General features: G+C 61.2%; 1 protein-coding gene and 2 long non-coding RNA genes across 5 annotated transcripts; 1 reads left to right on the forward strand and 2 right to left on the reverse strand.

The window, feature by feature from the left end:
* The first annotated feature begins 3,801 nt into the window (after positions 1-3,801).
* LOC102570128 (phospholipase A and acyltransferase 3) lies at positions 3,802-7,835 on the forward strand. The gene is made up of 4 exons (XM_019488677.2): positions 3,802-4,057; positions 6,260-6,356; positions 7,160-7,428; positions 7,593-7,835. Exons 1-4 carry the CDS (start codon positions 3,980-3,982, stop codon positions 7,707-7,709), a joined length of 561 nt encoding a protein of 186 aa, XP_019344222.1. The 5' UTR covers positions 3,802-3,979; the 3' UTR covers positions 7,710-7,835.
* Positions 4,949-7,087, reverse strand: LOC109283486 (uncharacterized). 3 transcript variants are annotated; one of them, XR_009457427.1, is made up of 4 exons: positions 6,980-7,087; positions 5,797-5,855; positions 5,512-5,592; positions 4,949-5,237 (listed from the first exon to the last, which is right to left on the reverse strand). It is a non-coding gene; the product is annotated as an uncharacterized LOC109283486 (long non-coding RNA). The 3 variants fall into 3 exon arrangements; XR_009457428.1 differs by lacking the exon at positions 6,980-7,087 and adding an exon at positions 6,237-6,251; XR_009457426.1 differs by lacking the exon at positions 6,980-7,087 and adding an exon at positions 5,971-6,062.
* Positions 7,836-9,289: 1,454 nt separating the features above from the next.
* LOC132245713 (uncharacterized) lies at positions 9,290-16,356 on the reverse strand. The gene is made up of 3 exons (XR_009457440.1): positions 12,569-16,356; positions 10,174-11,364; positions 9,290-10,026 (listed from the first exon to the last, which is right to left on the reverse strand). It is a non-coding gene; the product is annotated as an uncharacterized LOC132245713 (long non-coding RNA).
* Between the last annotated feature and the right edge of the window lie 318 nt (positions 16,357-16,674).

The following is a 16,674-nucleotide window of genomic DNA, read 5'->3' on the forward strand; positions in this document are numbered from 1 at the left end:
GCAGATGATCCAACCAGGTGCCTGTCCAGCCTCCTCTCGAAGACCCCCAGGTAGGGGAGAGCACCACCTCCCTTAACAGCCTGTTCCAAGTTTGGCCCGCCCGTACTGAGGAGACGTTTTCCCTGATATCCAGCATAAATCTGGTCTCTGTCAGTCTGTGACCATTGCTCCTTGTTACCCCATAAGGTGCCCTGGTGAAGAGAGCACCTCCGATCCCTCTCTGCATCCCGCTAATTAATTTGTAGGTGGCCACAAGATCCCCTCTCGGCCTTCTCTTGTGGAGGATGAAGAGGTCCAGGTCCCTCGGTCTCTCCTCATAGGACTTCTCCTGTAAGCCCCTGACCATACGTGTGGCCTCCTGTGGACCCTCTCGACTATCCACGTCCCTCCTGAAGTGCGGCACTCAGAACTGGACGCAGTGCTCCAAGCGCGGTCTGAGCAATGCCACACAGAGGGAAGTATTGCCTCCTTGGATCTATCTGTCACGCATCTGCTGATGCACGATAAAGTGTGGTTAGCTTTGCTGGTGATTTCGTCACATGGACGACTCGTGTTCGTCCTGGAGTCCATGATGACTCCGAGATCCCTTTCCGCTGCTGTGCTGCTGAGAGGGTCACTTCCCAGCCAGGAAATGTGCTGGACATTTTTGCGCCCTAGGTGCAGCACTCTGCACGTGTCCTTGTCTTGCATCCTGTGGTGTACTGCCCACTTCTCTCACCTCTCCAGGTCTGCCTGCAATCGTTCCTTGCTCTCCAGAGCATGCACTTCACCCCACAATTTAATATCATCCACAGACTTGGACAGAGCACACTTCACACCCACATCCAAGTCACTGATGAAGATATTGAAGAGCAGAGGCCCAAGGACCGAGCTCTGCAGGACCCCACTGCCCACATCCATCCGGGTCGATACCGACTTGTCTACTACCAGTCTGGGTGTGACCACTACGCCAATCTGCCACCCACCGGACCGTGTAAGCACGTACGTCACGGCCTCTTCATTTATTGATCAGACTAGGATGAGCTACCATCTCGAAGGCCTTGCTTAAGTCCAAGAAAACGACATCCACCTCTACTCCTGCGTCTGAGCCTTTGTGACCCTGGCATAAAACGAAACCAGGTTGGTCAGACACGATCCCCCTGCTACGAACCCATGCCGGCTTCCCCGCTGCATTATTATTCCTGCTGGGCTCCCACAAATACGATCCTTCATGATCTTTTCAAAGACCTTTCCAAGGATGGAGGCGAGACTGACTGGCCTGTAATTACTCAGGTCCTCCTTCCTCCCCTTCTTGAAAATAGGGACCACGTTGGCCCCTTTCCAGTCCTCCGGGACCTGGCCCGAGCGCTCAAACAGCCGTGCCAGCGGTTCTGCTATGACACGGGCCGAGTCCTTCAGTACCCTCGGATGCAGCCCATCCGGGCCGGCCGACTTGAACACATCCGGTCCATCCAAGCGACTCTGCACCAAGCCAGCGCCGACAGCTGGGGGGCTGGTGTCCCTCGGATGCCCGTCTAAGAGCCCCTTAGCAGAGTTATCCTGAGCCCTGTTCAGGAACACCGAGGCAAAAAGCTCACTGACTAGCTCAGCCTTGTCCGTTCCCCCCCGCTCCGCCCCGTCTGTCACTAATTGCTCCTCACTGTTCAGTAGGGGTCCCATGCTGCCCTGCGCCTTCCTTTTACTCCCTACGTACCTAAACACAGACTTTTTCTTGTCTAACTTGTGTTGCCAGCCTCAGCTCTGCAGCTGCTTTGGCTTTTCACCCTGCCTGCCCGCAAGTGCGGGCCATGCAGGTGTACTCCTCCTTGGTAGCTCCCCCTGCTTCCACCGCCGAGATGCCACACGATCTGCCACGTGGTAGGCAGAAACTCTACCACACAGCCACCACTGCTGCCTCGTGACCCTCGTGCACAGGAAAGGTCCGTGGGAAGAGTTGAGGAACCGGAGGCCCATCACCCTCCTGAACTTCGACTGAGAAGGGCCGGGGCCCGGGGATGCTAGACAGCCACCTCTCCCTGTGGGCACGGTACACGGGCCAGATGTGCAAGCTGGCGACTGGGCCAGCAACCAGAACAGCCTGTCTTGACAAGTGTTTTACAGGTGCCCTCCTGAGACCGTGGGGGTCTTCGCTGCAGCCACAGGGAGACCGTGCACCACGGGGCAGCCCTGGTTCTGCAGGGTGCTGAAGGATTTCCAGAGCGAGTACCGGCTACGGACGGAAAACCCAGGCCCTTGTCCAACCCCAGGGAGATACAGAAGGCAGTCAGACACAGAGACAGGCTATTGACCGTGGGGCTGCTCCCAGGTGATGACTGCAAGGCCACCAGAGACCAGATCTTTTGCAAAGAAAAGAGCATGGGGACTTGAACCGGCTCACAGCTCACGGCGTGCTCCCAGGGACGGCGTGGAGGCGCAGAGCAAGACGAGAGGCCAGGCCCAGCCACCCCAGGGCAAGCTGCCAAGCCGGGGGCGAGACCCTCGACCACCTTTCTTGGCTCTGCCCCGTGCCAGGCGAGCATGGAGCAAGGTAAGCCGGCTCCGGGTGGAAGTGACGGGAGTCCGGGTGATGACGAGGGAGGCGGCGCTGTACAGACACCTGACGAAGCATCCGGGGGCCCCGACTCCCCACCTCCACCTGTTTGTGTCCTGCGTGGGGAGCGCCCCGTGGCAACCCCCTGATGTACAGACACACTCGGCTTGAGCACCCCAAGTACCGCGGTGGCTTAAGCACTTCCAAGGGCTGCCGGCCCTGCGTAGCCCCGGCTGCACAGAACCCGAACGCAGGCCCAGGCCCGCGTGGAGGCAGCGCTCGCGGGTGTGCTCCAGGAAGCGGGGCGGCCGGACGTAGGCGCGCCAGGGGAGACACCCGAAGCGCTGGTTTATGGCTGGGCGCGGTGAAGCGGGTGGTTCGGTGCTGAAGCCCGCCGTGCACCCCACAACAGATCCATCAGCAGTCCTGGGTTGTACACCTGCACCTCCACAAATGCAAGCCCACGACCTTCAGGGCAGACATTGCTGCAGACAAAAAACATGGACTCAGTGCAGACCTTGGACTTAGGGCGCGTTACAGCCTGCCGGCCATCCCATAACCCCAGCTACCCATCTACATTGCCCAGCTCTGTTCTGGCACAACTTCAGCGTTTCCCCTGCCTCGCCCGCCTCCCGTCCTCGCTGCCGTGCATTTTCAGTCTCACAGAAACGAAATCTCCGTTGTGCAGCCTGGTTTCTATCTGACCATTCTTGGCAAGAACCGTTTGGCGAAGTCCCTTGTGTGCAGAGGTGTCCCCCTCCCAGACTTTCCTTTCCCCCTAGTAGCCGCTGCACATCTCTTGCTTCTTTCTGATACCAGGGATGGTAGCTGCATGTCCGGGGTGACTTATTTGCTTCCTGCTGGAGCACGGCTCAGCTTCTCTGTCCGTGGGCGATGGCTACGTCATGCGTGCGGCCCCGCTCGGTAAGCGCTGTTCCACAGGCTTGTGGCCGCGGGGCCGGCCACGACACCCCTGGCCTGCCCTCCCCACCGAGAGCCCTGCGGCTCCTGCCCGGATCAGACTGTAATGGCACTAGAGTGAGCGCTAACCCTAACGCTTCCCCGCTGGGTCTCTTGTGAGCCCCGCTAGTCTTGATCCAGCCCTCAGGCCTGACGGGTCCCTCTCGGCCTCACGAGGCCCCTGAGGCCCCTGTCGCGCACCTGTAGCCTTAAGGGCAAATTGCGCGGCTCTGCTGGGTGGGGTCTCCTGGGGGAGGAGCCGTGGCCAGCCTGGCGGGCTGGTGTTCACCGTGCTCCCTCGCTCCCTGCCAGGCGGGAGTGGAGGATAGAGCTCCTCCAGGCTCATCAGCCAAGCCACAGTGAAAACAGAGCGTCTCGGTGATGTTGCCCGGGGGGACAAGTACCACGTGAACAACAAGCAGGACCAGAGACGCGGCCCGCGGCCCATGGGCGAGATGCTGGCTGAGGCAGAGGCCAAGGGGGAAGAAGATGTGCTACCGCGTTGCCTTCCAGGACTGCGAGCACTTTGTCACCAAGCTGCGCTGCGGCCGGCGCGTCAGCCACCAGGTGCGCACCCAGCCCTGGCCACGAGCAGGTGGTGGGCCGCAGGTGGTGCCGGCTGGCTCTGGGGTGGCGGTGCTGCACCTGCGGCTGGGCCGGGGGGGCCCGATTGCCCCCTGCCAGCCTGTGCTGCCTGGGTAGCCAGCTCCTCCATGTGCCGTGGGTCTGGGATACGGCGACTGCTGTGTCTCTGCCCTCGTGGACTTTCATCTCGCCCTACTTGTTTGCTGTGGGTGTTGCTGCCCACGTGAGCGACGTCCTCTGGGGAGTCCTAGGGGCCGGGAGCCTGCCCCCCTGGTCCCCGGCCAAGCAGGACGAATGGCAGACTGGCCCCAGCCCTGCGTGGCACACTCCTGTCTTCTTGCACCAACAAAGCGTTTGGCCCTGCAGGTGTCCGTGCTCCCAGCCCCGCCTGCTCTGGCCCCCTCCAGCACCTGCTCCCCTCCCAGAGTGGGAGGGAACCCAGGCGTCCGGGCTCCCGGCATGCTCTCGCCCACCCCACACCGTAGGGCATGGGGGACTAGGCCCTGTGGGGGACCCTGGGTTGGCAGTGGGGGGCAGGTGGTGGGGCTCCAACCCCCACTTCCCCTGTTGCCCCCTCTCCTGGCCCCCCCCCGGCCTTGCCACCAATGGGGCAGCAGTGCTGTCACCCCCCCGCCCCCTCCGCACCACACAAGCCAGGCAAAGTGTGCAAAGCCTCACAGGGCACCCTCTTGTGCAAAGCACCACCAGAAACATAGGTGATGGGGGGCCTTGAACAAGGGGGGGCAAGGGATTCTGGGAAACGAGGGGAGGTAGGTGAGGCACGACCCACAGGGCCCCTTTTGTCCAGCCCACAGCCCTCCCCAGCCTCCGGCCCCGACCCCCCCCGATCCAAGCTGTGCCCAGAGGCCGCTGTGGGGCTAAAAGGGTTTTATTGGGGGAAGAGGCTGCGCGGGAAGGGGGGGCAGGCGAGGCGCGGAAGGGATCCTGGGGTACATCGTCTAGGCGCGGGGAGGGAGGCACCGCCTGGCATCACAGAGGCTGCCCCGGGGCCAGGTGTCGCCGGGAGGATGGTCATTGCCTCAGCGCTGCCAGGGCGGTGGCTCCCGGGGCTTCAGGGCCCAGTGGAGGCTGCGTGCGCCGTGCGCTTGGCAAGGAGGATCATGGCGAATGCGAGAAGTATGCCCACGAGCATTTTTGCCAGCTGCATGGGAGAGAGGCAGAGGTTAGCTCCGGGGGCGCGGGGCGCTGTGCAGACCCCCGGCCGAGATCGGAGCCCTGTCCTGCGGGCACTGCCCACATGGACACCAGCGGACACAGGCTGGGGCTGTGCCAGGGAGCAGGCGACCCAGATCGGGGCCCTGCTCCCCAAACTCCCGTCGCCCCGACACCTCCTTCACCCCGCCAGGGCCGCGCGGCCCCCCATGATGCCCCCTCCTGGTGCCCACGCCAGCCCCCGCGTCCCCGCGCGTGTTCACCGGCATCACCATCCTGGCCACGGCCATGCTCTGGCGCGCTCCCGTCCGGCCGGCCGGCCCGGGCGCTGCTGCCGCGACGTGCTGCAAGGGCAAGGACGGGGCTCAGCCCCCGGCGCGGGGCAGGGCGGCGCGGGGCCCGGGGCTGCGGGAGTCTCCCGCCACCCGAGCGCCCCGACGCGGCCCCAGGAGCCGGCTCCCCCGCCGGGCCGGGCCGGGCCGGGCCCCGCACTTTAGCGGCCCCACATCTGCAAGGAGCCTCGGCGGGCGGGGGGTGGGGGGAGTTACCACAAACTTTGTCCTCTCTCCGACTCGGGGGCGCGTGTCCGGGGCAGGACGCGGCGAAACTAAAACAGAAAGTGGGCGACTTCCTTGCAGGGCCACGGACATGACCGCCCAGGGCGCGGCCGCACGAAGGGCAGGCCCCCCGCCGCCCCCCACCCCCCCGGCGGCGGCACTGACCCGCGGAGCCAGGGGCGGCGGCGGCCGAGCGCGCCGGGGCTTCGCGGGCCGGCCAGAGCGGGAAGCGGCGTGTGATGCCCCGCGCGCCCCGCCCCGCCCCGCCCGCTCCTCCACGGCGACCCGCGCGGAGGTACTGGTGCGCGGGGGGCTTGCGGCGCCCGCTCCCGCCTCGCTGCCACCCTGCCCCTGTCTCGGGGGCAACCCTCGCTGGAAGCCTGGCAGGAAGGAGCCGGGGCCGGGCCGGGAGGGGTGCGCAGCGTCCTTACCCCCTTTGCTTTTTCTCCCGCAGCCACAACCCGGGGATCTGATCCAAATTTCTCGCCCCCTGTTCGAGCACTGGGCCCTGTCCGTGGGCGATGGCTACGTCGTTCACGTGGCGCCGCTCGGTAAGGGCCGTGCCACAGGCTCGTGGACACCCCGCTAGCCCCGCGGCTCCTGCCCGGTTAACGGCAGCCCCCGGATCGCCCGCCCGCCCGCCCGCCGTGCCTCGCTCTCAATATTAAGGGCTGATTAAGGAAGAACTGGGAGCGACCCCAACCCCAACACCTTGCCCGCTGGCCTCAAGCTGGCCCGACGCCCGATGGGTCCCATTCACGGGCAGGATGCGCGGCTCCTTTCCCTTCCCCGCACAACGCCCCAAGCCGTGTGGGTGTTACCACTGGGATGTTGAGGTCACACGCTTGGCCCCTTTGGCCTGCGGACCCCGTGGTCCCGTGTTTGGCCCTCCCGGGGCTCCAGGGCCCCCCGGTCTCGCTCACGGCCCCTCTCAGACTCGTGGGCCCCTGTCCGGTTCTCCCCGTCCCTGGGACGGCGCACCCGCTGCCCGGAGGCATGGCGGGAAGACAGCCCTGCGCCCGCCTGCGTTGCCCCAGCCAGAGGTGTAGGCGGCCAGGAGCTGTGCCCCCGCAGCAGTCCTGGGGTGGACACGTGGCATCTTTGTTTCGGGGGGGGATCTTCAAGGGAACAGCAGGCCCCTGGTGTATTAGAGAAGTGTCTAATTTCTTCTTACCTGGAGAAAGTGTGTGCTGTTAGCTGCGAGGGTGCCTCGGCCCGCCTGCTTCCCCCTTCTCGTGATCCCAGATCTGCCCGTGTGTGTGGGTGGGCTCTGCTGGGCGAGGGCCTCCCGGCTGAGGCCCTGCGGCCAGCGTGGAGGGGCTGGGCTTCACTGCGCTCCCTTGCCCCCCACCAGACGGGAGTGGAGGGGCCAGCCCTGCCTGGCTCTCGTCCAGCTCCATCGGGTGGGCCATGGTGAAGAAGGAGCGTCTCCAGGACATCCTCAGGGGTGACACGTACTGCGTGAACAACAAGTATGACAAGACACGCACCCTGCGGCCGGTGGAGGAGATTCTGGCCAAGGCGAATGGCAAGGTGGGCAAGAAGATGTTCTACAACGTTTTCCTCCAGAACTGCGAGCACTTTGTCACCGAGCTGCGCTATGGCCGGAGCATCAGCCACCAGGTGCGTGCCAGCCCAGGGGCGAGCGTGCGTGGGGCCGCAGGCCGTGCCTCTGCAGGGCCCCGATCCCAGCCTGGGGGCTCGGGCAGTGCGGGCAGGGCAGGGGTTCCTGATTGCCACCTGCTCATCTGTGCAGCTCAGGCAACCGGCTCCTCCGTGTCTTGCAGGTCCAAGATGTAGTGACAGCTGTGGCTGTTGGCTCGCTGGTTTGCATCTCACCGTGGTTGTGTGCCCTTGCTGTGGCCGTCACGGGGGGCTACGTCTTCCTGCGAGAGTTCCAGTAGCCAAGAGCCCCAGCCCAGCCTGGCGGGACGAACATCAGCCTGGCCCCCCCGGCCGTGGCGCCACGTCGGCCCGTGCAGCACGCTCCTGTGTTCTCTCCTTGCACCAATAAAGGGCTTGGCCCTGCACAGGCTGTGAGCTGTGGCCTCATCCCGGACGCGGGGGTTGGGGGCGTGAGGGGGCAAGTGGAGCAAGGAGAAGCCAGAGGGGTGGGCAGGGGGCCTGGACACGGGGGCAGGACGGGCAGGTGGCCTGAGGCAAGGCAGAGCCGAGGAGCGAGGGAAGCACCCAGGGGACACACGGATAGACAGAGGGGCCCCGGCCGGGCGGACAGATGGATGCGTGCGTCCAGGTGTGCACGAAGTATCCCGCGACAGCAACATCTGCCACCCCCAACAAGATCCAAACTACTCAGGGGCCCCTGTGGGGCTAAAGGCTTTATTGCTGGAAGAGGGGAGTGCGGGGCAGGGCCTCCCTGGGGCCAGGCTGGCGCAGGGGGGATGTCCATGCCCTCAGGGGCTGGCGGGGACTCTGGTGTTAGCAGAGGCACTCAGCCAAGAAGCGCCGACAGGCCCAGGAGAGGATGTAGCCAAAAACCTTGCTTTGCAGGACCTGTCCCAGCTGCGGGGCAGGAAGAGGCACAGGTTTGCTCAGCTGCCCGCTCCCCCAGGCCGAGATCGGGGGGTGCCGGGTGCTGTACAAACCCCCCCGGCCGGGACCGAGGCCCTGTCGTGCCAGGCGCTGCCCAGATAAGTGAAGGTTGCCCATGGCCTGGGGGCTGCAGTAGGAAAAGACCCAGATCAGGCCCTTGCTCCCCAAACTCCCACCACCCCGACATCTCCTTCACCCCCCAGCCCCACCAAGGGCCCTACTCCCCCCACATCCCACTAGCACCTCCAGCTCCCCCTACGCCTGCAAAGGAGGGCCCCAGCACCGGGGGGTCGGGGCTCGGGGGTCCGTCGCACTCACCCTTGCGGCCCTTGCCCAGGAAGAGGGGGCTGATCTCCCAGAAGGAGTTGCTCTCGCTCTGCGACGACTGGCATTGCTGCCCTGCCGGGGGACCGGGCATCCCCGAGTCAAGCCATGTGCAGCCCCGGCCCCCCTCCGCCTCCCCAGGAGTGGGCCCGGATCTGGACCACAGCCCTGTGCCAGGATCAGGGCCCTCCCGCACCCCGGCACCCTCCAGGAGCAGGACCTCTCCCCCTGCTCCCCCACAAAATTGGCTGGCGTCCCAGGATGGGCCTGAATCAGGATCACACCTCTGACCCTGGGGTCAAGCCCCTGCCCCACACAACCCTGTTAGGGTCAGGAGCCCCCCACCCCGCCCCAGGATCAGGACCACACCCCCCTGCCAAGATCAAGGCCCCCAACCCCAGGATCGGGACTGCGCTTTTCTGCCAGGATCAGCCCCCCCCATCCCCAACAAACCAGCTGGCACCCTAGGACTGGGTCCACATCAGGACTACACCTCCCCTACTAGAATCAAACCCCCCCAGGATCGGGACCACCCACCCTGCCAGGATCCCCCCTCCCCCGCCCTCCAGGATTGCGCCCAAATCAGGACCTCACCCCAACTAGGATCAGGTCTCCCCCCCACAATGCGATGAGGTCTGGACTGCCAGGATCAGGTCTGGACACACTCAACCCCACGGGACCCCACTACCCACATCCATCCAGGTCGATACCGACCCGTCTACTACCACTCTGGGTGTGACCACTACGCCAATCTGCCACCCACCAGACCGTGTAAGCACGTACGTCACGGCCTCTTCATTTATTGATCAGACTAGGATGAGCTACCATCTCGAAGGCCTTGCTTAAGTCCAAGAAAACGACATCCACCTCTACTCCTGCGTCTGAGCCTTTGTGACCCTGGCATAAAACGAAACCAGGTTGGTCAGGCACAATCCCCGTGCTACGAACCCATGCCGGCTTCCCCGCTGCATTATTATTCCTGCTGGGCTCCCACAAATACGATCCTTCATGATCTTTTCAAAGACCTTTCCAAGGATGGAGGCGAGACTGACTGGCCTGTAATTACTCAGGTCCTCCTTCCTCCCCTTCTTGAAAATAGGGACCACGTTGGCCCCTTTCCAGTCCTCCGGGACCTGGCCCGAGCGCTCAAACAGCCGTGCCAGCGGTTCTGCTATGACACGGGCCGAGTCCTTCAGTACCCTCGGATGCAGCCCATCCGGGCCGGCCGACTTGAACACATCCGGTCCATCCAAGCGACTCTGCACCAAGCCAGCGCCGACAGCTGGGGGGCTGGTGTCCCTCGGATGCCCGTCTAAGAGCCCCTTAGCAGAGTTATCCTGAGCCCTGTTCAGGAACACCGAGGCAAAAAGCTCACTGACTAGCTCAGCCTTGTCCGTTCCCCCCCGCTCCGCCCCGTCTGTCACTAATTGCTCCTCACTGTTCAGTAGGGGTCCCATGCTGCCCTGCGCCTTCCTTTTACTCCCTACGTACCTAAACACAGACTTTTTCTTGTCTAACTTGTGTTGCCAGCCTCAGCTCTGCAGCTGCTTTGGCTTTTCACCCTGCCTGCCCGCAAGTGCGGGCCATGCAGGTGTACTCCTCCTTGGTAGCTCCCCCTGCTTCCACCGCCGAGATGCCACACGATCTGCCACGTGGTAGGCAGAAACTCTACCACACAGCCACCACTGCTGCCTCGCGACCCTCGTGCACAGGAAAGGTCCACGGGAAGAGTTGAGGAACTGGAGGCCTAGCACCCTCCTGGGCTGTGGTGAAGAAGGAGCGTCTCCGTGACATCCTCGGGGGTGACAAGTACTGCGTGAACAAGTACGACAGCAAACGCACCCCGCAGCCGGTGGAGGAGATTCTGGCCAAGGGAGAGGCAGAGGCGGGCAGGAAGATATGGTACAATGTTTTCCTCCAGAACTGCGAGCAGTTTGTCACCAAGCTGCGCTATGGCCGGAGCATCAGCCACCAGGTATGTGCCAGCCCAGGGGCGAGCGTGCATGGGCCCGCGGGCTGTGCTGGCCTGCAGCTGCAGGAGGTGCCTCTGCAAGGCCCCAATGCCAGCCGGGGGGCTCGGGCAGTGTGGGGAGGGTCCTCATTGCCACCAGCTCCAGTAACCAGCTCTTCCCTGTCCCGTAGGTGCTGGATACGGTGACTGGTGTGGCTGTCCCCTTGCTGAGTTTCCTCTTGCCGCCCTTGTTCTTTGTGGTAGTGGCCACTGCTGCCAGCATGGGCTATATCTGCTGGAGGCATTTCTAGTAGCTGGTGTTGAAACATGTTTTGGAATATGCCATTATTGTTCAAAACATGTTGTACTCACGCTATGATTTTGCTTATGAATGCTTATGCTAAGCAAGCCGTTCACTTATGCTAAATAACCATCTTAACTGTGTCAACCATTTTCTGAAAAAGCAGGGAGTGAGCCTGCGTAAGTCTGTGTGCTGTGGCTGAGGTGGGAGTAATGGTTGAACGAAGGCTGGTATGAACCAGCTGTAGTAAGTAACCAGGTAAGATACAGGGGTCTTAGGAACGTGGAGATGGTACAACTGGGACTGAAAAACAGACTGGATTGTGAAAAATGGCACGTAACTGGTGACAGAGTCCAAAATAAATCGAGGCAAAAAGGAAGATGGTGATTGGTGAAAAAGCCTCCAGCAGTTTCCAGGCTTTGGTCAAAGTCTGCGCCAAAAAGAAAGAAAAAGGCAGTGAACAGTCAGCCTACTGAGGGCCTTGACCACCAACACCAACCTACCCGCACGTTGTGAGAGAGACGGCACCCCCTCTCAACTGGACATCGCCTTGAAGAAGCCTGTGACTGGCCATCGCAGCGTGACTCCAAGAGCCGCGGATAGGTGACTTAGTGTGAATGGTGTGCACGACGAGTGTGTGGTGTGGCGTGGTGCTAAATAATCGGACTCAGTTGTCCATTACTATGCACTAAACCCTGGTTTGCTGAACCTGTGTGTTGGTTGTAAGTCCAACACTGGGAGCCCTGGCCCAGCCGCAAGCATGAATGGCACGTGCCCCCAGCAGCTGTGGGGGGCATGGCAGCGGTGGGAGCACGGCAGCGGTAAGTGGGGAGCTCCCACGGACGCTCTTGGCAGCCGGGGGGATCAAGCACTGACTACCGGTCAGTGACCACCCGCAGACGCCGATGGCAGCCAGTGGGGATTGTTGACTGCCTGCAGACGCTGCCAGTGGTGTCCGCGGTGGGGTGGTGAGCTATGACCGCCCGCAGGCACCGCCAAGTGTCAGCAGTGCCTTTTTGTAGGGGGTGCACGTGCATCCATGTGCACCCCCTACTTGTCGCCCCGTCTTCTTTTCTTGCGCCAATAAAGTGCTTGACCCTGCACAGCCTGTGGTGTCATTCGGGCGGGGGGGGGGGTTGAGCACAGGGGAGCCAGAGAGGTGGAATCGCTGCTGGGTGTCTGGGCTCCCAGATATGGAGCAAACCCAGGTGTCTGGACTCCCAACCCCCACTCTCCCTCCCAGACCATGGGGGTGGGGGGCAGGGCCTGTGGTGGATCGGGGGGGCAGTGTCGCCCCAGGGCCACCCCAAGGCTCATCCCCACCATGCCCTGCTCCCCCCCACCTCCCCTTTTGTCCTCTCTCCTGCCCCTGGTCCCCCATATCTCCACTCCCACCACCGAGGCAGTGCCCCTCCCCCTCCCCACAGCACTGCGTGAGCCAGGTGTGCAAAGCGTCACGGGGGGGGGGGGGGGGAGGGGGGGCACCCTTGCATGCAAAGCATCATGAGAAACGTGTGGTGGCCGGACGACTTGTCGGGCTATGGCCGGTAGCCCGGAGCGCCAGGTGGGTACTTCGGCGAATGGAGCGGATTTAGGCATGGATGCGTATTGGTAAAAATAGATTGTTTACTTACGCCGCTGATGCGCGCAGCGCAGGCACAACGTTGACTTTGGTTGCAGTTACAAACCTGGCGAGTGCTCTCTGGAATGCGAGAAGGTATCGAGGCGAGACGAGACGAGACGAGACGAGACGTTCGTAATCAGCTGTATCAGGGAAGGGGTACGTCAGGAAAGACGGTGACGGGGAGCTGTTGGTGGGTGATCAGTCCGCCAAGTTTACTCCGAGATGCATGCGGAGTTCTCCAACGAGGGCGGAAACTGCTTTTACTTTTATATAGCTAGAAAGCCAATTACTAGTTGCCAAGTGGGATTAATTTGTAACTGGCCAATGGGTGGCGCGCATGGTCAGCCAATCACGAGGACTTGTTGAAACTTAAACGATTGCAGCCATTGAACTTGGCGGGGCTTTTTGCTGTGCTAGGACTTTCCACTGTGCCAGAGGCATTTAGTCAATGGGTTCTGACATGCCCCCTTGCCGATGGCACAGTCGGAACTATTATGCTATAAGCCGATTACGTCTTTGTCGTCTTGTTCGGGGGGTTCATATGGCAAGCGGGTATATACAAAAGCAGATAGCGAAATAAGTTTGTTTTTAAGGTATTGTATAAAACAACAACTAACACATACACAAATACCAATACTAAAAAGAGGCATTAACAAGGTAATAAGGGGGGTTAAGAGGTGTAAAAACCATGAGGATGCGTCTCAGCCAAACCAATTGAATAGGTCAGATAGCCACCCTTGTCCGATACCTGAGATTTTGTTCGTGTTGGCGGCCATTTTTCGCATTGACTCAATTTTTTTATTTAAGGGTATTGAGACATTTGGAAGCGTGCGGGTTTCTACATCTGCTGAGAGAGTTAATAGGATTGAGCTAATTACGAGAAGTCTGAGTATGACGGTGTGGTCAGGTGTCATGGTAACGTCACGCGTCGGCGTCTCAGTGTTCGCGGTGTTGCTCTTCCCTTCGGTGTGGGTCTACGACCGTCGTGCGTCTTGGGTTCCAGACCCGTAAGGGAAAACCAAGAGCAGTAAATTTGGGTTTTCGTAGACTTGCTGTCGTAATTGGCGTGGGTACACTTTGCTGTTGAAAGCGTCGGAGAAAGTCCGTTAGTGCCCCCTGCAGGTGATCTGCAGTCGGGGTAGGGTCGTAGCGCCATGTGGAAGTGTTGCAGGGCGTGGGTTGGTAGCAGTTTCTACAACGAGTTTCGTACAAGGCGAGGGTCCGCCAGGCCAGGTTGACAGGTGTTTCCGCTGGCCTGGCCAGCGGCGGTTATTTGGGTTCTATCTTTTTAACATATCGGAAGCCCAACCCCTTTGCCAGCTGTCGTTGTCCTGCATCTCCCAAGACGCGTAGCTGTTGTTTAGCGAGTTTGGAGTGGTTCAGGAGGAAGCCAAACATGGCTCTCTCCTCTGGCGTCCTCTGGGGTGGCAGTTTCGATGCTCTTCGAGGGTCAGGTTGGTGATGTCTCGGCCTTTGGTACTCGACCGGGCGCTCAGTGGGATGGCTCGGCGTGCCGGCTGGGCTTTTGGGTTGAGCGGCTGCCGGGGGTGTCAGCGTACCCAGCGGGAAGGTTGGATACCGGTTCCCGCCCGGTGGTTCCCCCCCCGCAATAAGGGGGCGGGGCCATTGGCTGTGTTCCCACCCAGCCTTTCGTGGCGCCGCCCTCTTCCCCCTTCTCTTCCGGGCTTTCTGAGCACTTCCCCTTTTCCTTGGCGCCATTTTCGAGCGGTGGCTCGGGGCTGTGCTGCGCTGCCATTTCCACGGCAGCTTTGCTGACCGTGGCTAGCTGGGTTTCTAAGTTTGTATTTTCGCGTAGTAGGAGCAAAACTGTGCGGAACAGTACATTAATCATTTTCCCTTTGTCCCATTCGGGGCCTGTCCACCTTGCTGTGGTGCGGCCCTTCGCTTCTAAATTATCACAGAGCTGGGTTAGCAGTTCGTGGCCGCGCGACTGGGGTGCCAGAGTCGGACAGTTAAACTTGTCCTGGGGTGTCCCTTCCCATCCTGCCTGACGATATGTAACGTGGCCCCATCGGTCACCTGAATCAGACGTTACGCGCACCCCACTGGGAAGGGGGTAGCCTTTAACTAATCCCAACTCCATTGCTCCTTCCCTGGATCCTGTTCGTGACGCCATGCGGTGGCCGGCCGACTTGCCGGGCTATGGCCGGTAGCCCGGAGCGCCAGGTGGGTACTTTGGCGAATGGAGCGGAATTAGGCACGGATGCGTATTGGTAAAAAGATTGTTTATTTACGCCGCGGATGCGCGCAGCGCAGGCAGAACGCTGAATTGGTTGTGTGGTGAGCACGTTTGTTATTACCCTGAAATAGAATAGTTTTCTGATAGCACACTGTTAGGTTAACAATCATTTGGATTATTAAGAAGTATTAGCTTTGCAGCTGAATACAAGGCATGACCTGTGGCCTAGCAATGCCGCTGACCACAGGGCAGAATGATAGCTAAGCCTTTGCTTGTGTCAAGTAATCATTTTAACTGTGTTAAGCATTTTCTGAGTAAAATGCAACAAGCGGATCCGTGTCTGTGTGCCGGAAAATCAGCTACAGCACGAAGCAAGATAAGACGAAGAAGCCGTTGTTCTAAGTACAGTGATCGTGTCCTTCAGAAGTATCTACCACCGCAAGTTCTTGCTAACCTATCATACTGTTACTGTTACGTAACTTTTAGCTTTTAAAAAGTGCTAGTTCAGCTTAATAGAAATATGCTGTTATAAAGATTTGTGAAGCACCGCCCAGGTATTGCTTTTGTTAACCCTGTAGTGTTGCCTTGCTGGAAAAAGTATAAAAGAACGCCCCACCCTTTGGAGGGGGCCATTTTGCCTTTTGCTGGCTTTACGGTCTTCGCTCGAGCAAATAAACGGCTGTTAATACTTTACCCGTGGCTGTCTGGTTCCTGTGCAGCTAGACAATGAACCCCAGGGAGTTCTCTCCCACCGCAGTTGCAGTTACAAACGCAGCGAGTGCTCTCTGGAACGCGAGACGAGACGAGACGAGACGAGACGAGACGCTCGTAATCGGCTGATCGTGGTACCAGGGACGGAGTACGTCAGGAAAGTCGGTGACGGGGAGTTGTTGGCGGGTGATCAGTCCGCTAAGTTTACTCCGAGACGCGTGCGCAGTTCTCCGATGAGGGCGGAAACGGCTTTTACTGTGATATAGCTAGTAAGCCAATTACTAGTTGCCAAGTGGGATTGACTTGTAACCGGCCAATGGGTGGCGCGCATGGTCAGCCAATCACGAGGACTTGTTGAAACTTAAACGATTGCAGCCATTGAACTTGGCGGGGCTTTTTGCTGTGCTGGGACTTCCCGCTGTGCCAGAGGCATTTAGTCAATAGGTTGTGACAAAACGTAGTCGGGGGGCATTACACAGAGATGCTGCAAGGGACCCGGGACACGCAGGGGGGACGGCAGGCCTGGCACCACCCACAGGGCCCCCCCCAGCCCATGGGCCCAATTCCCACCCGCAACAAGATCCCAACTGCGCCCAGAAGCCATTCTTGGAGGAAGAGGAGCACGCGGGGCGGGGCGGGAAGGGGCACAGGCCGCCCGGGGCCAGGCTGGCCCCAGGACGCTGATCCCCTCCGGGGCTGGGGGCGGCGGCCCCGGGCCTGCAGGCTTAGGCGCCGCCAAGCGCCAGCAGGCCCAGCACAGGACGCTGCGGACAACTCGCTCCGCAGTGCTGCGGGACTGCAAGAGGCACAGGTTGCTCGGCTGCCCGCAGCCCGGCCGAGCTCGGGGCGCCGGCGCTGTGCGCACCCCCAGGACCGGGCTCAGGCCCCGCCCCGAGCCCCGCCCCCCGGGGCTCCGACACAGTCCCGGCACCGCGCGCTGCGGGCAGTAGCGTGCCCGCCCCCCGCGCGGGGCATTGCGGGAACTGGAGTCCACCGCCTCGGCGCATTGTGGGTAGTAGAGTCCGCGCGCCCCAGCGCGGAGCAGTGTGGGAATGGGAGTCCGGGCCCGTCGCAAAACCTTCTGGGAACACACCCTGTCACCACCCATTGTGGGACACGGCTCTGCCCCAGGGCAGTGTGGGAAATGTTGTCCCTGACTCCTGGTGCCACAAAGCACCACGGGAACCGCCTGCAGAGAATGATGT

The sequence above is a fragment of the Alligator mississippiensis genome, chromosome 15 (genome assembly GCF_030867095.1).
Source record: "Alligator mississippiensis isolate rAllMis1 chromosome 15, rAllMis1, whole genome shotgun sequence".
NCBI classification, from domain to species: Eukaryota; Metazoa; Chordata; order Crocodylia; family Alligatoridae; genus Alligator; species Alligator mississippiensis.